This window comes from Sceloporus occidentalis, unplaced genomic scaffold (assembly GCF_023333645.1).
Source record: "Sceloporus occidentalis isolate IW3139 unplaced genomic scaffold, rSceOcc1.0.p SCAF_7, whole genome shotgun sequence".
In the NCBI taxonomy this organism is placed as follows: Eukaryota; Metazoa; Chordata; class Lepidosauria; order Squamata; family Phrynosomatidae; genus Sceloporus; species Sceloporus occidentalis.
The window spans coordinates 63,058,831-63,085,372 of NW_028316987.1; the positions used below are offsets into that span (position 1 = coordinate 63,058,831).

Genomic DNA, 26,542 nt, shown 5'->3' on the forward strand with positions numbered 1-26,542 from the left:
GCCAAATTCAATTAACCCCCCCCCCCCAATAGACACACAAACTGTGGTCAGTAAACCCAGTGGGGTTTGGTTCCAGGGCCTGCTGTGGATACAAAAATCCATGGATGCTGAAGTCCTGGTAAATACAGTGGCATAGTAAAATGGTGTTCTTTAAATAGACTGGCAAAATCAAGGTTTGCTTTCTGGAATTTATGTATTTTGAAAATATTTTCAAGCCGTGGATGATTGAATCCTTGGATAAAGAATCTGTGGATGTGGAGGGTCGACTGTACTGCAGATTTAAATTTTGGTTCATGTGAAGATTATTATTATGTGCTTGAAAAAAATGAGAGGAGGTGAATTTATGGGTCCTGGGCTTAATTCTGCAGAGATTCACTTGTCACCTCTGCTTCTTTAAAGCAGTTTTATGGGCCCAGTTATCTTTAAAGACCTATTTTTCCTTTCCTTTTGAAGGGATTCAGTATATGGATGGGAAACATATGGTAGGAAAGGTCTAGTAAACTGAATTACATGTTAATGCTCACAAGCCTCATTTACTTTGCATTTCCTTGCTCCTACTTTGTCATATGAGTTGCCACAAAAAAAAAATGTGTATGCGGGTCTGTCTGGCCCAAAGTACCCATGTAGTGGCAAGTGAAGTTCTCACTAACAGAAACAGTTTCTCCTGTACATGGCTAATAATCAGTAATCTTTAGTTTATCTAACTTTTTACAAAAATGTTGAAAGGGAGATGTGATTTACTTATAGTGTGGTGTGCCAGATTTAGCTACATGTCTTTGCAAACCAACCACTTGCCATCCCACTTATTTATCAGTGCAAAACATATTTACATATGTGAAGTCGAAGGCTTTCATGGCTGGCAGCCACAGTTTGTGTGTGTGTGTGTGAGTGTGTGTGTTTTCGGGCTATGTGGCCATGTTCTAGAAGAGTTTCTTCCTGACGTTTCGCCAGCATCTGTGGCTGGCATCTTCAGAAGATGCCAGCCACAGATGCTGGCAAAACGTCAGGAAAAAACTCTTCTAGAACATGGCCACATAGCCCAAAAAAACCACAAAAAACTATATTTATATATGCTGCTAAAGTGCTCTTTGCTTCAATTGTAATTGTCCCTCATTCTTGGTGTCATTGAAATCAAGTTTAAAGACAATAAACAGCAGTCCGTCCAAGCGTGAGTTCTTTTTAGCAAGAAATTAGGAGTTCTTCACATAATTATTATGAGAGTTCAGTTCAGATGTACTCTTATGCCAGAAACAAAATGTATTTTGAAGGATTTTGGTATGGAGGTGGGGACCCAGGTATGAAGGCTAATTCATGCATCCTTCCACCCTTACTCTTTCTGTACCATTCCATGAAATTAATCTGTTGCCCATTTATTATAGGATTTCCCCATACTATTTCTTCATGTTGTGCAGGCATTTTTTTAAGCCAAAGAAAATAAAAACAATGGGCTTTTCCGTATGTTGACAGGAGGTTTCAGGAGATCTTCCTGTTTGTGTTGCATATATACTTCTACCATCAGCAAACAGGTTCTGCAGCCTTTCAAAAATCTTCAGAACCAATTGACCAAAGGAGACTGTGACAAAGGAAACGCTCCCCAGCATGGGAGAACAAGAGAATTAGTTCAGGAATCAGCTTAACTGGCAAAATATAGTGCAAAGGGTTCCTCAGTGCAATGTCCTTGTCCTGTATTTGCCCCAGAGTTTGGAAAAGTTCCTTTTTGGGGGGATTATGTCTTCCAGTACCCCTCAGCCAAGCACATTCAGTTGTAGTCCAAAAAACAACTTGCCCAAGTTCTGATTTGTTCACTAAAGCCACAGATGGAAAATACCAGGTAATGACAGTGTAAAAAAGAAAAAGAAGGGGTGATCAGCAAAAGATGGATGGGGAACCAGGAAGAACGTGCCTCAGTATCACAATTGCAAGGTGTTTTACAAAAATATGAATGAAACAAGCAGTGAAAATGAAACATATCTATCTGTTTGTCTTACCTGTTTTCTCCATCATGTACAAATATATGGTAGGGGAGAAAATATGGAAGCATTAAGCAGAATAGAAAATAAAATAGGGTAAAAGCATAAAAACAAGCCTTTTTGGAAAGGTTTTTAATGAAGAATTTTATGAGATAAAAGAACAGGCAGCATCTTGTAGTAATTTAAAGCAAAGAAGAATGCAAAGTATCTTTTTGAGATTCAAAATCATGCACTTATTTTCTGTTTGCGGGTGTATGTGCATGTGTACTTTTATAAATGAAAACCACCTTTTAATCTTCTATCTTGCTACTACACCTACTTAGTACCTGCACCACAGTCTGCTTGTGCAAGGTTATAAGAAATGATAAAGAGGGATTGATATTCCTTAGCTATATTAAATCGAAGAAGAGATGGATCATGCAATCCTGGCTTTGGAAGCTAACCTTTTAATACCTCTATTATATGTCCTTATGCGAACAACAGATTGCTTTTCTTTTTCCTCCTCTTCAAAGTCTTCAGTATCCTTTAATTGGAGTATTTTCCTGTCCCTTATTACAGCTGTGGGAAGTGTACGCAGTTTATCGACATAAGTAATGGCTCTGTCATAACATGAACTAAGCATATGCTGTTCATTAGATTAGACATGGTTAGTACTTACATTTGGAAGAGCAGTGTAATTAATTGGGGTTTGACTTCGGAAATCATGAGTGCTTTTAAATAAAATAACCTACAGTTTGATTGCAAGTGTGCCTAAAGGTGAAAGCTTGAATATTATTTTACATTCCACAAATGGAACTTTGCCAAAGAGCACCAAATTTTTTTAAAAGAATATTGCTCTATACTTTCTAATATGTGTGTGTGCATATGTGTGTACACACACACACACACATATAGAGAGAGAATGAGAAACAGACTACTTTTTCCTTTCTCAGCCCCTGTCCAACTCCTACCTCACAGGATTGTTGTGAAAGTAAAGACAAAGGGTACTGGAGAGGAGAATGATGTAAACCTTCTTGAATTTACTGGGGGAAGTGTGAGATTTAAATGTAAGAAACAATAACAAACATTTGGGTCATTTTTTTCTGGATTAACATGATTGGTACCAGTTACTTCTACACTCATAAAGACACATTGTTTTAAATACATATATTAGTCTTAAAGGTGTTGCTGAGGCTCTTCTCCCTACCCTTTCCGTTTATATTCTTTCAGGTTGACACATTCTGTCTTTTCTGATAAGCACATAGGAAATGGGCATGAACATTATTCTCACATAAAAATTGCAAAAGGGTTTGTCTCCACTAGGTGGGATTACTTCCCCCTTTATTGATTGATTTTATGCTCAATAATACTATACAACCTATATAATAAATCATTCATAAATATTTCCATTTTTACACCACAAACAGTTCAAACTCTTTCTCTTAATCCCTCCACACACTGGTTTTTGCACATTTTTATGACCTTTCTTGCATTTGAAAACATCTTTGGGGGCAAAAATTTTTTGAAAGATTTTATTTTGCACAAGGAAAAATGATGTTTGGGACAAAAAGATTGTCATTTCTGTGGAAAAAGTAAAACAAAAAGATGGTATTTTCATTCTTGCAGGGGGGGAAATTTTCTAGCAGTTTTGTAACTAGAGGTGCCTTCATGTTTTAGATAAGAAACTTTGTGCATATTGGCCACATAGCCCAAAAAACCTACAAAAAATTATGGATGCTGGCCATGAAAGCCTTCGACTTCACTTTGTGCATATTCTTTACCTCTTCACACACGCACAAAAACACACACACATTGTACTTTCATTGATTTCCAGAGGCAAGCATGCTTCTTATAAGTGAGCATGTATCCCTGCTCTGTCTTGGAAACCACAGGATGACTTTGGACAAGCCACATTCTGCTATCATAAGAGCAAGGTAATAGCAAACCTCCTTAGAATGAATCTTGCCCACAAAGCCCTATGATAAGGTTACCAGGATTCAAAGCTGATTTAAAGGCACATAACAACAGCAGAAGCAGCAACTAGAATTAACCTGACTCACTATTACCTCATTCAATAAACAGACAGGGAAAGGACTGTACTTTCAGGGCAGTGACAATAGTTCTTGAATTCTCTTGCATTTGTCAGCTATAGAACTGTCATCATAAAAGAAATCTGGGTGGCTCTATGAACGAGAGCCCTCCATGTCTCCCTGTCATCAACAGTCCTGCCCAGGTCTTGCAGACTCAAAACTATGGTTTCCTTGATCGAGTCTATCCATCTGGAATGTGGTCTTCCTCTTTTCTTACTGCCTTACCAAGTGTTATTGTCTTCTCCCATGAGTCATGTCTTCTCCTAATTTGCCCAAAGTTCAACAGTCTCAGTCAGCTTGGCTTCTAAGAGTTCAGTCTTGATTTGCTCTAGGACCCATTCATTTTTCTTTTTAATAGTCCACAGTATCTGCTGAACCTCTTTCTAGTACATTTCAAATGAGTTGATTTTCTTCCTGTCAGCTTTCTCCATCGTCCAGATTTCACAACCATACATAGAAACTGGAAATATGATGGCATGTGCATTAAAGTATTCAGGGTCTTGTCAAGTTCCTTCAAAGCTCTCCTTCCAAGGCTAGTCTTCTTCTGATTTCTTGCCTGCAACCTCCTATCTAATTAATGACTCAATCAAGGTATCAAAAATCTTAAACTATTTCAATGTCTTCCTCATCTACTTTAAAGTTATGTAAATTATATGTGGCCATTATTTCTCCTTTCTTCATATTCAACTGTCAACCTGCCTTTGCATTTTCTTCCTGCACTTTCTTCAGTAATCATTCCAAGTCTTTGCAGCCTGGTGTCTTCTTCATATCTGAAATTGTTGTTGTTTCTTCCTCTGATTTTCACACCTTCTTCCTCTGAGTCTAATCCTGCTTCAGATATTATATCTTTAGTGTACAAGTTAAACAGAAGACTTACCAGCCTGCCACCCCCACCCCTTATCCAGTTTCTGCCCTCTAGTCCTCAGAGAGGCCTTCTTAATGAGCCATTTTAGCACTTTGGTTGGAGCAACTCTTTTTTGTTGCCTCTTAGTTGTTGTCCAGTCAACAGGAAATGTGGAAGAGGAATGTGAGAAATGTGGGAAGGATATAATTGAGGGAAGTAATAGTGCCACTCTATTCTGCTTTGGTCAGACATTGCCTGGAATATTGTGTCCGGTTTTGGACACCACAATTTGAGAAGGATATTGACAAGCTGGAAAGTGTCCAGAGGAGGGTAACAACAATGGTGAAACATTTGGAAACTATGCTCTATGAGGAGCAGCTTAGAGAGCTGGGTATATTACCCTGGGGAAGAGAAGGTTAAGAGGTGACATGATAGCCCTGTTTAAATATGTGAAAGGGTGTCATATTGAAGAAGGAGCAAAGTTATTTTCTGTTGCTTCAGAGACTAGGACTATGTAGGTTTAAACTACAGGAAAAGAGATTCTACCTAAACATTAGGAAGAACTCCCTGATGGTCAGAACCGTTCAACAGTGGAATATCCTGCCTCAGTGTGTGGCAGAGTCTGTTTCATTGGAGGTTTTTTAAACAGAGTCTGGATGGCTACCTGTCACTACCTCATAAGCCTAAACTCTGAATTTGGTGGCTCCTACAAGGAATCAAATTATAACTCCATTGTCACTGTGGTTTCTTTAGACCAGGGTTTCTCAACTTTTGAGCCTGCAGATTGTTTGGAGTTGAGGTCGTAGAAGTTTCATCCAGTATGGCCAATGCACAGGGATTCTGAGAAGTTCCAGCCACCTGGAGGGCCAAAGGATGAGAACCAGTGCTTTAAACTCAAGTCACATTTCTGGAGCAATGCACCAAATTAATCATTGTCATTGTGGCCTTATTATTATTATACTTGGGCTATTGTGTATTGAAAACACTAGCTTATATAACAAGCACAGCAGAACCTGAATCAGTAGTGTTAGTGGATAAAGCATGTCTGACTTTTAAACAATGTCTTTTTTGCTCTGTGTTTGTGTGTGTGTTGGGGACAGGATCACATACCGATTAAATGAGGTATGAAATGTTTCAGGAATTCTTGGAAGTATGGTGTATGATTGAGCAAGGTTAACAGAGTTGAAAGCCTAATCTGTGACTTTTTATGGTTCCATGTAAATCTGGAAGTGCAATTTGTAGGTGCTGTGTTTCCCTCCATGCTGATAAGCTTTACAAAGTGTATTTTTAAAATCATATTATATTCAAGCTTTGTATTTAATAATTGGATCTGTTGGCCAAAATGTTTAATTCATCTGACTGATATATGTGTAGTGCTAACAGCACTGACAATAGATAAAAAATAAAGCAAACAGACAAATAACTTAATTTAACCATTTTAATTGCCTGGTTTGGGTCATTTTAGCAATTTTCAGCAATCACTCATAGCTTCCCTCCCCCCTTTTCTGGGGGATGGAGAAAACACTCATTTTAGCATAATGGTCTGACATTGTATTGGTTAATTGCACTAAAAATAATAACATTTTTAGTTTCAAACACTTTTAGTAGCCCTTTATTCACTGAAATTCTTGCTTTAAATAGAAAAAAGAATCATCACCTTCAAGTTGTCTCATTCAAGTTGTAACACCAATGGATTGTCTTTTATTGTGACCTCTGAGCAAGAGGTGAGGGCCACTTTGACAGGAAGTTAAAACTTTCCCTGGAAGAGAGGTGTAACTCACCTTAAGGTAAAAGTGTGACAACAGAACAAAAATAGGATGGAACACAGACTATTTTGCTCATTTTGCTTGAGATGCTTGGAAATTGTTAATCTGCTTAGTCCATTGCGTTTTCCTTAGCTGCTTCTTCAACCAACCTCCTCCAATGAGTTATAACTATGTACTGTGTTAACACATGCTTTATCAAACTCAGGGAAAATGAGATTGCAATGGTAGTCATTTGGGGGAGGGGAGCTTCGGATTGTAGCTTCAACAAATTACTTTCAAAAAAGCAAATTTCCAAGTGCTGGGCTAAATGCTATAGCTAGGATAGACTTCTTTAACTGACCATTAGCACTTATGGAGCCAACAAGTGACACAGCAGAGTTGTGGGTAGAATGTAGATCGGTTTACTCATGGTCATGGCTCTTCACAGTGTGGTGCTATCGATATGGCAATGGTGCAGTGGAAGTGCACTGTGCCATGGATTTGCCCATCTTGTAGCCACGGTACTTTTCAGAGAATAATATGAGCAAAAAAGAAAGATCCCTTCTCTAAGTAGCTTATAGTATCTTTAAAGCATGTGTGTTTGTATGTGTGTAAGTGTGTGTGAGAAAAGCACTGTGATTTCGAGTACAAACAGATTCAGCCTTTTAAATTATCCATTCTGTAGTTCTTTGTGTTGCTTATAATAGGTCATTTCTGTAAGAGAGGGGAGGCATCTTCCTTTAGGGCTGTATTCCAGGTTAGTGCAAGAAGTACTGTGGATTTGTCTCTAGCTTTTTTTCCTTCCTTTTTTCTTTTGGCTGTTCTTGCACTACTATGATGCAAGTTTCTTTGGGGTGTTTTTAGTTGCTGATAAGCTTTGATTATTTTGTAGCTATCTCCCTTATCGCTTCAGGATGCTGCTTTTCTTCAAATCTGTTTGTATTTGATGGGAAACACATATAATAATGGCGAAGGGTCAAATGTGGATTTCCAGAATGGAAAATAAAGAAACACCATACTATAAAAATTGTAAGGGCTGATTTTATATGGGTTTAATATATCTGCCTAAGATTGCATTTCTGTACAAATTTTTAGATCTAACAAACTCTGTGAATGGCAGCAACTGAGGAGTCTAAAATATTTCACAGCATTTGTAAACCAGATGCTAAAGCTTTCAGGCATAGTGGAGGGCAGAGTGTTCATGAATGAGCTTGTCAAAGTGAGCCAAAATAGTAATTTGGTGAATGTGTGTATGTGTGCGTGTGTGTCTTTTTCTTTTTCTCTTTTCTCAGCCTGTTGACAGAATCTTCTCCTAACTCATGTGGATTTCCAGCCTATTAAGAGCTGAAACAATTTAGGACACTATCAGTCATTTGGCCTAACAAGGTGTTTACTGGCAGTGTATTGAAAAGTTTTCTTCGTAATTGCTTTGTCTTTGCTGTTTTGGAAGCAGGTTAACTATCCTTGGCATTTAGCTGAAAGCTTTCTGACTCTAACAAAGTTGGCTTTCAGTACTTCAAAAAACAAAACAAAAAAACAACAACTTAAGGGGTGGGGGAATAATTTCTTTTGTGATATTTAAAGCATACAGTATTTGCAATTGTGATTGTTAATGAATGGTGTCTTTTTGAACAATTTCATCAAGATATTGTTCACTAATAACACTTGGTTGGATTTCCATCATGTATTCATTGACATGCCTCAGTGATGCTTCACACCTCAATGACTCATTGACATGTTAGAAGCGCAACGGATGATCACACCTTTGCGCTTCAGAAGCACTTCAGGAACGTTTTGCCCACGGTAAGGGCTCCATGTGATAAGGTCCTTAGTGTCATAGTGACAGTGTGTAATCATAAATAAGCATCTCCTTTATATATTTCAGGTACACTACCATATAGAATGTATGGCTTGTTACCAAAATTAGATATTGTTTTGTTTGTTACAGTTGTTTTAGTAGATAAGAGGTAGATGTGACTGACAGCTTCTAGGGTTACCCCAGTGGCTTTAAGAGTAGCAAAGCCAGCTGGTTTGTGCAGCAGCAAGATTGAAGACACATTTCTTTCCAAGCTGGAATAGCAGGTTCCCTTTAAAGATGAAATCTTATGGGTAAAAGAAAGACTTTCACAATAAAATATACATCAGTTGGCACCTCTGATGTACTGAAGTTCATTTCAAATCTCTTCACTCTTAGTGTATGTATGACTCCTTTTTTATATATAAAACTTTATGTTTCTCAAGGAACATGTGACTAAATTTTTAAAATTGTAATTCAGCACATTATCTCCCTCATTCAAAAAGCATTTTAGAATCTCTCCAGCACAGGTGGACAGCTCTATCCCTGGCAATAAGTCAAGAAGAGTAAAGGCTGAACCTGCAAGTGCTTGACCAAACATAATCAGCTACCTTGTGTGTATTGTCAGGCATCTGTAAATAAAAATTATCCAACAGAGTTCTGGATCTCTGAGGGGTCAAAGTGATGCCAGATGTTAACTTTCTTTTGAAAATGTCTCAGCAGCATTTCACAGTAGGTCACTGCTCTTAAAACCTACTTTTTCCTCAGGACTGAGTGCAAAAGCCCCCTCAAAATCCCTGAAAGTCACTCTCACAGTGGGAATGGACCTGAAAGTGGCTATAATTTAATGTTTGACTACAGGTTTAGCCATGATTTGTAGTTCCTTTGAATTGTATTCCTGATTTGGGAGGAGGTTCAATTGTGTGATGATTTTTATACTGCACTTAATGCTTTGAAGACAGCATTGTGCAAAATTAGGTCCAGGGTCTACATACAGCCTTCAGTTGTTGTACAGCTCCCTCTGGTCACCCCAACACTCCTTTTTCTGATCAGAGATGGAGGGGTGGGGAGCTGTTTGCCTTGCTTACAAGACACCTACAATATTTAACATCATAAAGTAGACATCAGAAGTAGACTGTTCTGTTTTTGCATTTTCCAATGCAAAAATTGTGGCCCTTGGATATGCCATAGCTGCCCACCACTTGTTAAGATGATATATGGTTCAGCACATACTGAAATTTTTCAGAGTACAGTGACCCTGCGCCATACATGGGCTTCTCTTCCATGGCTTTCAGCATACGCTGAAGCTGCAGCACAATGTTATGAATGGTGTGTGCGCCACACTGTGCTGTGTGCACGCACCCCATTATTTTCAATGGGTCACGAGCATATGCGATTTCCCACTTACACAAGGGGTGGTGTCCAGAACGGATTGCCCGTGTAAGGGAAGAGAGGACTGTACCTAACATTAATGAAGGTAATTAAACACAATTTTTATTGGGGGATGGAGGTAATGCTTTTTTCTTTAGCTCTGATCATTTTAAACCTTAAATTTCTAAGGTGCTATTTTTTTGAAGCGAATACAGTGAGGTGAATTATTTGGCAACAAAACTGCTTGTTATATTGTTGTATGTTATGTATCTGTTTCAATATTGTATTGCGTAGCATTCAGACATAGACCCTTCCTTTCTCTGTTAACGATCGTCATGCATTCTTTTACATGGGGAGGGCATGTTGGCTGGAAGACAGGATTCTAACAGATAGTTAAGTTTAATTTGAATGTGCTATTTTCTAGGAAAGGTGACAACTTCTACTGCATAGCTGTACTTTTTTTTGTTTTGTTAGATAAATGTCCCACATGGTTCCATCTCGCCCACATGGTCCGTTTTTGCCAGTTGGCTCAGCCATCCAGTGCTTGGACTCATCATACTGAATTGGTTTCCAAAAATGAGATGCCATGCTGTTTCCATCCACTAATCTAGTGTGGGTTGGAAGGATCTGATCTGAAGCCAAGGCAAAACCAGATAGGATTGGATTATATCTAATATCCTTGCCAAAGTATTGTCAAGTTTTTCAACTTTGCTATTTAGGAACAGATAACTGAAGGCTGCCTTCAGTATTAATGTTCCTGTTCACATGAGTGCCCTTGCAAGTAAATTCTGTGATGCACATTGTAATGTAAGAAGAATTCATGCTTTTATTATCAAGACATTTAATAAGCTACTCTGTATTCATGAGCAAGATAGAGGTAAATCAGTGCCACTAGCATTCTGGTGATCAGTGCATTGGTACATTGTAAATCCTCCCCAGCTGGAGTGACCTGTACCATGACAGACATAGGACTGTGCCCAGTGACAAAACATGCAATACATGAAGTTTCTATTGAAAAGGAACAACCACCTTGATGTACAAATCCAAACTACATGGTATTGAGGAGTGAAAGACATGTAGAGGGAAGATAGTTGGATTGCTTTTAAAGGACTGACATCCACTTGTCATCTACTGGATTGTGGAACTTCTCATATTTCCCTACAGTCATGCTGCTTCCATATCTTTGCACCTATCAGGGTAACCAGAACCCTCAAGTTGTCCAGGCTAAAGTAGAGCCAAACCACAGACCACCTAAAGAGGTTGTGGTGAATCATGTAAGAGCCATAGTTCTGATGAAGAGGAGAGGTGGGGTTGAGGATGGTAATGGAAAAGAGATATACTATCATGTGATGCAAGGGCTTATCATGCAATTTGCAAGTTGCAGCATGAAGGCTTCTAAAAGAAGTTTCAAAGATCAGTGATGGGCTCTATGGAGCCTTTGGGTCCTGCTAGTGTGACTTAGTTTATGGACATATGATGGCTTTCATAATTCTGATCACTCCAACTATGTTTTAGATTTGTACAAAGTTTCAGAGTATGATCTGGTGTCATGCCCCCCCCCCCCCAATTCCTGCCTTAATAAGTTCATTGTAAAGGCACAGCTGGCTGGTTTCAAATATTGTTGGTATTATAGTCGGCCCTCCATATCCACAGATTCTAGTTGCACAGATTAAACCATCTGTGGCTTGAAAATGTTTTTAAAAATCCAAAAAGCAAACTTTGAGTTTGCCATTGTATATGAAAGATACCATTTTGCTATGCCATTGTAAATAATGGAACTTGATCATCCATGGATTTTGGTATCCATGAGGAATCCAGGAACCAAATCTGAGTGAAAAGCAAGGGCTCACTGTGCAGCAATTAGTACTACAAAGTGTAAGAGTGAGAAAGTTTTCTGAGTGGTAACATTGTCTAAGTGGACACAAGCCTGTGAGAACCAAGCAATTTTAGATGCTGCTTGTTGTAATAATAACTCAGAACTGTATTTTGAAGCCTATTCTCCTTTGTGGTCTCTGGGCGCTGTCCTCCAATCATTTATGCTCAGGACAAATGAGAAATTCTAAAGGCTTTGGATAAGTTTCACTGTTTAGAGCCTGATGTTGTTCTACTTGTCTTTTTGAACAGTTTCTTTGGAATCATGAAACAGGCTCACCACCTTAGTACCTTTTTTGCTGCCATACACACAGTGGTTTCAACAGGCAGGTGCTAGATAAAGTTAAATGTAAAGAAGTTATAAACCATTACTTGCAAATCCCCCCCTTTCAACTCTTAATGCCCATTAGAGTAGATCTGTTGAATTGCTATTGAAGTGTTTATTAAGTTCTCACAGATTTTTTTTTTTTTGGGGGGGGGGGTCTGCTCTAGTTAGAACTACTGTTGGGTTGAATTACAAAGAATCATATTAGTAAGGACTGTGTTTTTATTTATCAGCACTGTGAGTCTTTATCCTGATTCTTTTTTACTTGGTTCAGATACTTTGGGCCCCCAATTATTTGCACTTGAAATTCAGTGGACAGGTTGTTGTTTTACTCAGTGCTTCTTTTCCTCCAAGCCTTCAATAGCATGCACTGTCACTGAATGTTATTATGCCTCCTTGTAGGCTGAACAAGGACAAGGTAAATGGAGTCACCCTCTCCTGTTGTCACTGGCAAGAATTCAAGTAAGGCACTGTCCTCTGATCACAGATCTTCTGACATACAAGCAGAGAGAGTCAGTTGAATGGGGAGAGGGGGAGGGCCTCACAATATCTATTTAAGAGCATGGAAAATGAAGACTGTGATAACTTAAGTTTTGGTGATCCCAGTTGACCTTACTGTGTCCATGAAATTTTTTACAAGTAGGAATTTTAGATTTAAATGCACCACTCACTCTTTCCCCAAAAGTTCAGATCCTTTTTCTTGCAATATTTTTAAATATTTCTTCCAGCTATTGAATAATGGATTACATTATTTAAGTTTTACTAGGCAGCTGTATCTGCTTATCACAATCCATTAAAAAGTCACTATCTTCATTTATTCATTGACATAAAGGTCCATCCCAGAAGCTTTGTCCAGATTACACTTCTGAGATGTAGTAGAGTTTTGCTATAGTTTGTTTTTGCCTTGTGTCAGCAGCAAACTACTTGCTGAATGTTAGTTAGATCACCTGTAATGATCTGTGTAAATGAATACAATTTTCAGGGATGCTGAAAGGTTATCCTGGATCTCCAAAAATTAAATCATTGTAGACCTCACTGTGAAGGACTTCCCTCTGTCCAATTCACTTTGTGTGTGCATTTGAAAATCAGGGATCTGATCATTACCTGAGTTCATGCCAGTAAACAGCAGGAGAAGGTAACATCATTTGTTACCCTTAATACATTTGCATTTAGAGTCAGTAATTTCTTCTCAAAGAAATTGTGATCAAGGAGCCTTTGATCATGAAGCTCAGTTTCCTAAAGACAGACAATTTGTTTAAGAAACTTATTTCAAATTTCTGTCTCTGTATCTCTGCCTCTTCACTCTGTTTCAGTGTTTCATATTAACAAGCACACAATCTGGTCCATTTTCCCCATAATGCAAATCTGCTTTACACTCTTTGTACGGTGACCTCTCCTAACCCGTGGATCTCAGATCCGCACCCGTGAAAATCCATGAAGGAGGCAACCTTCACTATTTTCAATGGGGCATGTGCATGGGCACACGCCCCATTCAAGCCTATGGGACTTGAATATGTACAAGTCTCTATTTTCATGGGGTAGGAGGTCCAGAAAGGATCCCCTGTGAAAACGGAGGGCCAACAGTATATATTCATTGACTTTAGTTTTTAGCTACAGAGAGAGGTTTTTTAGTGTGTGTGTGTGTAGAGAAGCACATGGCATTTCATGCATCTTTCCAGACACTAACAATAGGTAATTATCAGTGTAATTGTTTCAAGTTATCAGGATTCTTCCCTACCTTTTGAGGGGGAATGCTTCATCAATACATTTGTAGAGGACTTTCCAGTGTAAATTATACACTTGGTTACTTTGTTGTCCAGCCTTCCTTAACTTTGTGAAATGCGAGCCCATAGACGTTGAAGCCTTAAAGGACTGCACTGTAGGAAAAGCACTCCTATGGACTGTTTGTGTTTCCCCAGATCTTCCATGTTCAAGCTCAATGGTCTTTTACCTGTGGATTGCACGAGACTGTAAAAAATAAGGCAGAATTGCACTCTCTTATAATGACTGCTTCTTCAAGTGGGTTTTATACAGGCGTATGGTGCACCCTTTCCAATGTAGTAGCCTTCATGGAGTTACTTCTGTGGGGTCTGAGTGGAATTAAGTGGCTAAGACATACATTCTGCCCTTTGGCTATACTCCTTGATGACAAAAGGCACTACTCAGCAGTGGATTCATGTGGTGTGGTGTGGGCAGGAAGACAGAATGACTCATACTCAAAAGCCTGGGGCATTTCCATTCTTTTGGATACACTTGCATCGATTTCAGTTGTTGTAGAGCTGCTTGAACAACAGTAGTTACAGGTAACCACAACACTTTGGGCCTCAGTGTATTTTCTAGTCTCAGTATATTTTCATTCCCTTCCCCATAATTGTAGTGAGAATACCAGATTGGAAGTCATCTACCAGGTCTCCAGTCTTATATCCTATTAACAAACTGAGAAAGTGAGCAATGGAGATCACAGTGATGTAAATAAAAGTCGTGTCAGAAATTCTTGATTCATTTCTTCTTCTTCTTTGTCATCAAAAGTATTGCCAGCAGATTCCATGAAAGCTATGTTTTGACAATGGTGGTGGGAAGAGGCATTTTCTTTCAACAACATTTTGTATTAACTAAAGAAGTTTGAGATGATACAATCCCCTGCTATGATTAAACAAACAAAACAACCACACTATCCCATCCTCCCTTCCCTGTAAGGTCTGCCTTTAACCAGCAGCAACAGCAACAAGTCTTCTGCAGGAGATGTTTGCTCAACTCAGAGCAGGTGGAGAAAATTTCAAAACAAAACAAAACAAAAACCCTCACCAAAATCGAGGACGCTGTCCTTTAAATGTATTTCAGTTTGCATTTTGATTGCAGTTTGGAAATGTTATCACCCACTTTGTCACAGACATAATTCACATCTTTCTTCAGGCACTGTAAACAAGAGAAATGGTTTAATGGCTCCCTAAAAGGCACTCTGCACTGATAGCTGAGATTAGACCCTTTAGTAATGGATTTTTGCGTGCTGGAGAAAGAGGGGGAGGAAGGGCTTGGCAGAGGGAAATGTACTGGAAAAGAATCTTTGAGAGGCAGTGCTGATGTCTCTGAAGTGCCTGCTACTCCAAGTTTTATGCATGGGCAGCTAGATGGGTTTAACGAGTCTTCGACAGGGGTTTGGTTTTTTTAATCAGTACCCTTTTTGCCTCTGGAATTTAACTGCATACTAATTGAGGTCGCCCCAATCATTTCATCACCTGGAGACCGAGCAAGATCGGCTGAGATAGGACTATGGTTGGCCCATCTTTTCTGTTCACGCTCAGGGAAGAACATGTGCCCTCTACATGTTTCTTTGTGATAAGACTTTCTTCCACAGCACTTCTAAAAAAAATAAAAAATAAAAAATCCTTGATTGGGCCAAAAGTGAGTAAAGCCTTCTTGAAGACATAACTTTAACATGTTTTTTTTAATTAGCATGTGTGCTAAACCAATGCACTCCTCTCTAGTGGTTTTTGTTTTGTTTTGTTTTGTTTTGTTTGGCAAGTCTCAGTTGTGTCTTCTGTTACTTTCTTTTCTGGTAGAGTGCAAAATTGTCTAGTGTACACTTTGAGGGCTGGTGCCGATATATGTCTTTTGCATATGAGTTTGCAGATGTCAGTGGCCTGCTATTGGCAGCTGCTGTATGCATGTATATATTTGTATGCTGATTGAGTTAATATAGAGCTATCCTTTGTTTCTACAAATTTGCTGAATTTAATAGTCTGTGGTGGTAGTTCTTCAAAGGGTATTTGCAAATATTATGTATCCCACAGGTTGCTCTCTGTTTGTATGCGGATATGCATGAGTACATGTGAGTTGCTTTGAATGCCAGCTTTGTGGGGAACATTAGGCTATAAATAAAATATTATTTTCTAGTTTTTTATTCAAAAGTCTTCATCAACGCTGTTTCATTTGTTCAAGGTTTGCCAGTCTTTCCCAAGTTGCTCTCCTGTAGGTCATTGTGATTTGCAGCCACTGTCAGCATGCTTATGACCCTTGTATACTTGGCTCCCTGAGACATTGATGAGGCCTTGTCTGCATCTTTTAACTTGCCTTTTTAAAATCTTCTTTGGATCATTTAAAATAGTTTGCAGAAGCTTTTTTGGGACTTATGTTTGATTTCAGTTGTTTTCCTCTGGCCTCTTCTTTTTGTACAAGGCTCTTTAGGTGAACATGACCTTTAGGAAGTTAGCAAAGAAGCCATATTGGGTTGGGGGTGGAAATAGGATTTAAACAGTCTTTTAATTGTATAAAGTTAGGCATATAGCTGCACATATATCACCTGCCTATGATATACACTAGGGTTTATGTTTTCCATATGGAAAGGTACAATACTGAAATTTTCTAGACTGGAGGATTTAAGAAGATGTCCTAAGATAAAATCAAATGCTGTCATCATCTGGAAGTTTCTTTTTCCATCTCAAAACAATCAATCCAGTTTAATCTTATAGTGCAAAAGCAAACCGTGAGCATGTGAGGAGATTATCGCACACTTTTTTTGCCCTATCTAGGTGGGCATGGGTTTAAGTGGGTGAAAACAGATCTTATTGCATACCTCCTTGCTCAACTCAAATGCATAGTGTACCCGATCCAGACTCCTGGCATACTTTTCAAATGAATGATACCTTCCTGTCCTTTGAAAAGTATGTCAGGAGACTGGATCAGATACACAACGTGACTGAGTTGGGCAAGGAGGCATGCAATAAGATCCATTTTTACTCATTTATGCCCGTACCCAGCCCATGCCCGGATCAGGAGGGAAAAAGTGTGTGATAATCTCCCTAATCTCATATCTCCTATTCAGCTACTATGCATTAGATACTTCTGCTATTTTCTTCCAGAGCGTTATATTTCAGATATGTGGACAACACCAATTAATTATATAGAGCATTCTGAGTAATAGAATTAATCCTCCAAAAGGTAGAAAAAGTCAGTATAACTTGTACAGGTCTAATGTTTCCTAGGTGATAACAGGGATTTTTGTAGTCTAGAAATCTTTTGAGGAACATTAAGGTTTCTCTCACCATGGTCCCAAAGAATAGAGAACCAAATGGTTTGATTGTTTATTCTGAATATCCTTTTATTAAAAACAAACAAAACTGTTTTCCCGAAGGATGCTGATCAAAGGTAATGAATCTATCCAACTTGCATTGAGCCTGTTCAAATAAAGTTTCAAAGATTTCTAATACGACATTCACTTTTAATTTATTAGAAATGGGAAAATTTGAAGATGGAAAACTTATTTCCATTAGCAAAACAGCATTTTGAATAGTGTATATTATAATTATTATAACAATTATAACAATAGTATATATTATAACAAGAAGGATTAAATATAGACAAATAGCTACAATTCAAAATTAATGGTTTAAGTTCTCTTTACAGAAGTATAGATATGTGTTGCATGGTAAATTTACCTAGGGAAACTTTGAAGGTTTATCCAGATTGTAACTATGCCATCTATTCTGGCAACAGTGAAGATGAAAACTTCAGATGAGATCCTGAAAAATAGTTCTACTCAAACAGGTGGTCCCTGGACCAGTACCTGTACCCCCAAGCCATTGGCTCTTTGAGCTTCCAGCAAAGAAACATACAGTTGTAGCCAGCAGATACAAATGTGGTGTGGGAAGGGAAGCGGGGAATCCTGTTAGTTCCTCACATTAGATTCATTGTAAAAAATATAGGATATTACCCCAAGCACTGTTTCTGTACCATTATTGTGTGGCTTTATGGAGTTGATAGAGAAATAAAGCTTGGTGGAATGTCCCTTGAAATATGAAACCTTCCCCACATGCATAGACAATGGTGTGAAAGAGTTAACCTCTCTGATATGAGAAACTGCATCTCAAAGAACCCAAAGTAGGTAGGATGAACTTTTTAATTAAAACTCTAGTGCAGCAGCCTTCTAGCTCTGTACTTTGGACCTAGCTATCCCTGTACCATGAGCAAAAGAAAATGTACCTTGCAGCCACGGCAGCAGGCAGGAGCCGTGTTCAGTGAAAGTAATTTAATTAGTGTTGATCATGACTCCAGATGATAGTGATTTGATAAGGAATAATTTAGTACTTAACAGCCTTTTACATGCACCAACTCCATGTGGGAAGGTAAAGCAAATTGCACAAAATGAATGTGCTACGTTTGCTCGTGCCTGTGTCAGAGAGCTGGAAAACTGGCTGTTAGCAGCTGCCTAGGCTCTCCCTACTGTGATACACCAAGCATTTCTCCACACAGGACTGCAGCAGTGTAGGAGTCTCTGTAATCCTCATTGTTTCAGAATTCAAATGGGGGATTTCAAATAAAAGATGAGTGCAAGAAAGGAAGCTGGAACTAGGAAGTTGGGAATGAGAACCATTCTATAAGGGGGTGGGACATGACGTTGGTCCTTAAAAATGGGAGATATCAGGAATGTTTTGGTTTAGCTAGGTGTTCTTGTTTTTCAAATTCTGAAATTTAAAATGCGTGGTTTTTAAAAGTCTAATTTGATTCTTGGCATCTTCTAAGAAGACTCAATAAAATGGTGTGCTGAAATGATCAGTAGAAGGATGGTGCTCAGGAAGTCACTGCATTATCCTACTACCAGCCACTTGTAAATTGAGGAGTAGCACTGAAAGCCAATTGTGAAAAGCTGGCACACTGGCATTGGGACATGGCTAAAGGCTGTTCTATTTTCTGGAAGTGTGATAAAAGAGTCATATACATAGGATTCATTGTGGTCATTCATTCATCACCAATTATTCACATAAATGCACTGTGGCTTGTCCATAGACTTGTACGCCTATAGTCAGTGCAATACAAAGTTATGAACTCTTTTGAACTTTTGACCACCTGTATTCCCAAGGGAGCCCATGGCCCTGCTAATCCTTTTCAGGGCATCATTGAGGGAGGGAGCTGTTTCATCATTTGCTTGCCTTGTCTTCTCTGTGTGATGGCATGGATTGGCACCAGCAGGGATGGAGATCAGCAACAGCATCTGAGAAGGAAAGCCTTTTGCCCAAGACACACTCAAATTTGGAATGATGTTGATTTTAGCCAAGGGGCAACTGTGATGGGGACAATTTTCACCCTAGCACACTTGGAGTGGAGTGGCCCACGGCAACCAATTTTCTGCTGAGAATCATCTGAAAATTTCAATCAGAAGTGACATCTGGTTGCAGTTTCCAGTAATATTTGGTTGCAGTTTCCTTTAATAGTTTCTGTTCATGTTTAGGCACTTCTGTCAAGGCTGGGGCTGGGGGTGTAAACCAAACAAGCAGACTGGTTTTTGGAGACTATTTTTTCATTAGAAAAATAGGATTGGAAACTTCAGTAATCATGCTGCCTGGAGAATTCTGAGAGTTGGAATCCTGTTAAGTAATACATTCCAAACTCAGAATTTAGATGAGCAAGCATCTGACCATCTAAAATGTGGGTTAGATGCTGGTTTTGATTTTGGCTTTGATCTTGAGTTCCACATGTATACTATATTAATCCTCAGTCAAAGACTAAAACTGGTGTGGTCATGATTACTAAACAGTCACATTCAAAATATTTTCATTAAGATTACACATAAATATGTCCTCATAACATACAAACATGGGAGAGTGAAGTCTTTTGGTCTCAATAGTCATCAGCATGTGCTATGTTGGTTGCTTTGTAAAAGTTCAGGGCCCATCCACACTACACCATTATAGAGCAATGGCAACTGTCATGTTTCAGTTTTCTGGATTGTTAATTTAAGGAGATTGTTAATTTAGGGATTGGTATTCAAAATTATCAGACAGAGAGAGTCATAGTGTCTCATTAAACTGGTAATTTAGGGAGTGGTATTTACAATTATCAGACAGAGAGAGTCATAGCGTCTCATAAAGTTACAAACTCCAGGATTCATAGGTTGCGTCCATGGGAGTTAAAGTGCAATATCTTACTACAAGTGGCTAGTGTGAATGAATTCCCAGACAGTCCTTTGGAAACTCAGCAGATAGTCTCAGTAAGTTGAGGTATTTTGGTTTTTTTAAATCAATATATTTACTAAATAAATTTGAGTAATCCTATTGGTTGTAAGTAATGTGTTCTTTCTAGAGAAAGTAAGCATAACCCAGACTATCCTTTCTTACCCAAAGGAGGTTTGTTATTGCCTTCCGGTAAGACTGAGTAACCTAACCAAGGTCATCCTGTGGATTTCCATAGTTGAGTAGGGATTTGAACCCTGGTCCCCTTAGTCCAGCACTCAAACAAATGGATCTCTCTGCTAAGGATAGTACTTCTGACATAATTTATGGCAACTAAAAACTCATATAAATGGGCCATTGTTTGCTAATGACCTGGGATCTGAGCCATGCTGTTGTTTAAAATGATAAGAACGCTAATGGTACAAAGAATCCCTGGTGTCTCCAAACTCCTGAACTTCAAGATACTTAGAATAATTATCTCCCTTCTCCTTTCTCTTAATGACATTGCATTTTTTAACTTAATGGTTTAGTTAAGCATTCATTTTGTTAGAATCACTGAACCAAGGGGAGGTTACTCATCCCACTTTGAATACAAAATTGTGAACAGTTTGTTTATTTTTTGGTATGGGGATTTACTTCAAATGCTGGGTTTGCATGCCATTTGCATGGATCCTGGAAGGTGCTGAACAAGTTGTTGGGCATGTGGTTTTGATGCACCTGTCCTTCCTTTCTGAATGCCCAGGCTTGCAATAAAGAATTACTTTTCAGGCACTTGAAGCTTTTTGGAGTGAAAGGAGGTGCCTTTGTATAAGAGAACAAGAGCTTCATGTGTATGTGGTTTGGGGTGGGGTGTATCAGTTATGCCCACTTCCCTCCAGCATGGATGGAGAAACAGATGACAGAATCCTTGAGAGGAAAAGAAAATAGATAGATTTGGGCATAGAGAAAGTTAGAGGTGTCGCAGAATAAATCTCAATTTGTGTTCCTCTGCCACGTTGCTGATATTTAAGTATTTTTATTGCCACTTTTCCCCCACAAAACTGGAAATGTATATTCACATTAAATTCAAATATCTGTGGGCCATAACACAGTGCCTTTTGATACTCAATTTATGTGTGAGCCTGAAAGTTTGCTTCTTACTGTGACATTATATGTGATTGAGTTCATATTGAAATTCAGCTCTTGGTCACAATGTATGTAACATTAACATGCTGGTGATGGAAGACACAGGTACATGCCATTCTGACACCACATATAGAGCATCAGCACTCTGATTTTAAAAACAAAATGGACTGTGTAAAATGCCTAACAGGCCAGCAATTTCAGCCCTCCTGAAATTTTTATATGTAAAATCGGTCTAAATTGTAAGGGCTGATTTGGTCATAGAATAGACTACCATGGACAGTAGCCAACACTCCTTGATTATAAGGTTTTAAATAGAGATTGGTTGTCCACTTCTCAAGGATGAACTGTCGATTCCTGCATTGGCAGGCGATTGGACTAACTGCCTTTTGGGGTGACTTTCAGTCCTATGAGTTTATGATTCTATGAGTATTGTGCTTCTGCCTGATTTTCTCCTCTGTTTCAGTGCTTGAACTTGCTTAGCTTGTATTCTGTTTGTATTTTCTCTCTCTTTTCAGTGGCTTTTCATGGCCTGCCACTGAAAATCAAGAAAGAACCCCACAGTCCGTGTTCTGAACTCAGCTCGGCGTGTAGTCAAGAACAACCATTCAAATTCAGTTATGGGGAAAAGTGCCTGTACAATGTCAGGTAAAGTAGCCACTGTTTTTGAAGGACTATTTTCACTGGAAACTATAGAGTAATAAAGGCATGTTGATGACTAGACCAAATTAATCTTGTGTAATCCATTGCTGGTAGGCTTGGTATAAATATGCAGCAAAACGGGGAGTGAAAGTCCTGAGGTGGTGTGTGTGTATATTCCAAAAAGCAAACCTTGAATTTGCCATTTTATATAAGGGACACCATTTTACTATACTATTGTATTTGATCGGTCTTGAGCATCCATAGAGTTTGTTAGCCACAGGGCCTAGATGGGTTCTGGAACTAAACCCCAGTGAATACTAAGGGCCCACTGTATTTCACCCTATATTGGCGGGGTGGAGGAGTTAGAATAAAATATTGTAATCTTTACCTCTTAAGGAAACTGGAACAACAGGGGTGGAGCCTGGACAAGAAATTTTATGTCTGATATTACAGAGATGTTGCACTTGTAGTTTTAGGGCAGTCCATCCTACTGCCTCAGTTTTTTAAAATTAAAATGCCACATCATTTTGAAATAAAATTTTAAAATACAGGCCACATAGAGAGATAAGAAGCATCACTTATTACAAAATTAGTCTCCCTTATCTGGAATTCCAAGATCCAAAGTACTCCAAAAATCAAAACGTTTTTCCATGGGTCGCTGACATAGCTACACCTTTGCTTTCTGATGGATCAATATATACAAAGTTTGTTTAATGTACAAAATTATTGAAAATATTTTTAATAAAATTACCTTCAGGCTATGTGTATAAGGTGTATATGAAACCTAAAGGAATTTTGTGTTTAGGCTGTTGTCCCATCTCCAAGGTATCTCATTATGTAGATATATGCAAATACATGCAAGTACAGATATTCCAAATCCAAAACATTGCTGGTAAACTTTACTCATCTTGTTGCAGAACCAACTCTTAAAGTGATGAGAAGACATTTTGTTGAAGACAGATTTACACTCCTATCTAGCATGTTCTAAAATCATTTTGAAGCAACACTATCTCTTTTAATATCACTTTAAATATATGCCATTTATTTGCATTTTTTGTAAGCAGCCTGAAGTTCCAAAGGGTGCAAGCCCTGCTTCCATGAGTTTGGAGTATGGGGGGGGGGGTCTATGTAATTTTAGATTTCATTGTGTACTATTTTTTAAAAAAGATATACTTTACATGCTTTAGATTGAAAGAGGCCTTCTTAGTAGAGGCTGGTTTAAGCAACACTTCAGATATTACAACAACTTTACAGTTGATATGTATGTGTGTTCATGGATTATTATTAAAATCACTTTTTATTAGCCTTTGCAGATACTATTATCTCTTCACAAGCAGGCTGCTTCCCTTTGGGAATGTAGAGTGGAGAGCAAAACTTTTAAAATGGCTTCTAGGATATTTTTTTAATTGGTGTGATAGCATTATGTTCTTTAATAGCTTTTTTTCTTTTGAAAGCCTTAGTTTGCTGGTGTGGCATTTCTGCATATGTTAGAAGAAGGAATTATACTTGATGCTTCATTTCTAAGCCACTTTGGATCCCATGTTGCGAGAAAGGCAGCATATAAATTGAATGAATGAACAAATAAATAAATTCTATGTGGCAATCTTCAACAACAAAGACAGTCAAAATACAGATAATTGTTGGGTTGCAACTCTCATGAATCTGAACCAAGACAGGTTGAGTATCATTTATCCAAAATGTTTGAGATCCATGAAAGTCAAAGTTGCAATTGTGGAGGGCCAACTGTATTGCCAATCAGACAACTTGCAGCTTTCTAGCAGAAATAATAAAATGACAGCACATGGCATAGCTTGCTTTTTTTTTTTAAGGTATTAAAATCTCCAAACAAATGGCTGATATATCTAGCAAGCAGAAAGAATAGTCAATATTTACTTGTTAAGTATATGGCTTGTCCTGTCCCTAATTCTCAGCCAGGGATTGTAAATCATGGTGGACAGAGAATGATTAGTACTTTGATACACTGTTTGTAATACCCAAGTTTCCCATAGTAATACCCACATTTCCCAAGACCAGCAATTAGGCATTGGACTATCTCATTCAGTTTTATACCATTGGTCTGTGTCATTCAGTAGTGTCTGAACTAACTGGGAATGCTGTTCCAGGTTTGATCCAGGATGTGTGCCCAGTCATTCATGGAGATGCCAGGCAATTAACATATAATCATTCAAAGAATATACATTGGCACTGACCAGAGAACTTGTTGTAAGCCACTTTGATTGCTTTAACAAAAAGCGGGGTATAAATTTAAAAAAAAAGGTATTATTATTATTATTATTATTATTATTATTATTATTATTATATCTCCCTTTATTTAACTGGTAGTGCCTATGATCAGAAGCCACAAGTGGGAATGAGGCCCTCCAACCCACCAACTCCGTCAAGCACTCCAGTTTCACCATTGCATCATGCATCCCCAAACTCAGCTCAGAATCCAAAACCTGACCGGGTTTTTCCTGCTCACCTGCCTCCATCCCAACCCATTCCAGAAAACGGCTTTCCTATGGATCACAGGTAAGAGAGAATTCTTCCCAGAATTCTTCCAGGATATGGGTCTTTGGTGGGTGTGCTGCTTGTTTTTTCTTTGCTTAGTGGTCACTACTGATAAGTCACCATCATCCATTATTTGCAATTAGTTGCACCTAAAATATTTGCACAATAACCTTGAGACTGTATATGCAGAAACAGTAAGCACAACAGAGGCAGAGATGTGAAAAGCCTTGGGGAGAGTTCACATGACAGAAAAAAGTGAATTTCATTGAATACTTGTTTGTTCTGTGTTCCCGTCTCCCACAGCTGAGACTTTAGTGGCTATCTGTGTCTCTGGATGTCAAGAGAGAAGTGATTAATAAAAAAGGGAAGTCTTTAAGGATTGTGGGAGAATGGTGATGTCAGATACTATGATGAAGCAATCCCTCATTTGTGTTAGTTGTGTTCTACTTTAATTAATGTGGTGTCATATACTACAGATTCTGTGAAGTAATGGAAGTGAGACAAAAGGGACTGAGTGTATGGACACACATAACGTATTTGCTTGGAACCAGTTTGATCATTAATGCACTTATATTGTCCAGTGCAACATGGTTAATAGGATGTTAACAATGTACTCATTTTTTTTTAAAAAAAGAGATTTCATTAAATTCTTTATAGAGATGTTCTATAGACATTACTACTTGTTCTAAAAATTTGCATAGTATCCATTGAAAGGGTGTGGGTTTTTCCCCTTTGAGCCTTTTGAAATGCAACAGCTTAGGAAAAGGAAGTTAAGCTGCCAAAACAAACTATGTTCAAATAACTTTAGCTTGAGTGAAACCGCAAAAGCTAGAAAACTGAATTGAAGCTTCAGCTTCGTCCCTAAATCACCCTTCTTAGTTTTTGTATTTGAGGTCCTAAGGCAAAGCATTCATTGATTGAGCTCAATCTATTTTGCTTAACTTTTGCTATGGCGATGTTTGAATTGTGATTATAATTGTTTATGCAAGCCTGATCAAACATTTACTTATTTGGTTATTTTCTAACCTGCCCAGAACATACTCAGGGAGCCAGTTCTGATGTAATACTGTGCATTCCCCTTCCCACTCACTCCCAAGCATGTAGAGGTGCATAGGTCCCCAACTAGCATACTGTTAATCAATTTATTTATTTACATATTTATACCATTATGGACCATGTAATTGTGAGTTATGGTCTCCATGTATACTTAACAACATGGAAAGATCACATCCTACCTAGCCCAGCTCTGCCACAGTGGCCAAATAGATAACTATGAGGACTCTGTAGAGCACACACGAATTCAGAAGCATATCAGCAATAGGCATTGAGTTCCTCAGCCATACATAGTGGAGTGAGAGCCACAATTCTTCTAATATAATGAATAACCATTGCAAATAGTAGTCATTCATAGCTATATCCTCCTTGAATTTTTCAGCTTGCTTTCAAGCCATCCAAGTTAATGGGCATCATTCCAATGACTGGATATCACAGGGAAGTGTCTAGTTAATCCACACTGTTGCTAAGTATTCCAGAAAAATACTACTTTACTACTTTGGACTGAGGGCCATGTAATATTGTGCAGTCTTAGTTGCCTACCAGAAGCTCATGGGGAATGGAACCAGCCCAACTCACTTGGCAGGGAGTTCTGCTACAGAGAAGGCTCTGTCATACGTACTTACCAAGGTTGCCTCTCTGTGTGGTGGGACATGCAGCAGGGTCCACTGAGGATCTCGTGCTCATATAGAAGGGTATAAGCTGTTGAGGGCTTTATAGGTCAAAAGCAGCACCTTGAGTTGAGCTTCGAAGTACAACTGAGAATCAGTGAGTCGGTTCAAGATCAATGTCGTCTCAAACACATACCTGATCTCGCTGCTTCATTCTGCACAAGCTGTAACTTCCAAATACTTTCCAATGGTAGGAACATGTAAAATGCACTACAGCAGTCCAATCACGTGGTATGTTTTCTTCTAAGTATTGGAATAATTGCATAGTGATAATTTGTAGGTTTGCCTATAAGTTTTGCTCATTGGGAGCCGCCTTCATAGATTTCTGTTGGAAGTAGCAACTGCTGTGACACTTTTATTCAGCATTTCAACTCTTATGCAATTGTATAACTGTGGGGATGTGGGAAAGCCTTATGGATAGGGGGCAGTTATATTAGAAGATGGGATAACTCCAAACAGTTAGCAAAATTTTGTGAACCACTTGCTTAGCAGGCCTATATCTTCAATAACACAGTTTGTAAAAAACACAAGTATGTGGAATATAAATGGCCCTAACAAGTACTAACAGGAATCAAAGCCACTTGTATAAACATATGGCTTGGTTCC

At 38.5% G+C, this 26,542-nt stretch overlaps 1 protein-coding gene across 4 annotated transcripts in view; it reads left to right on the forward strand.

The window, feature by feature from the left end:
- ETV1 (ETS variant transcription factor 1) overlaps positions 1-26,542 on the forward strand; it is an 88,473-nt gene that overhangs the window by 24,136 nt on the left and 37,795 nt on the right. For all 4 annotated transcript variants that reach the window (XM_089533140.1, XM_089533141.1, XM_089533142.1 and 1 more), the window contains 2 exons: positions 21,578-21,707; positions 24,045-24,233. In XM_089533140.1, coding sequence (XP_089389266.1) covers positions 21,578-21,707; positions 24,045-24,233 — 319 coding nt within the window. The remainder of the gene's footprint in view (positions 1-21,577; positions 21,708-24,044; positions 24,234-26,542) is intronic.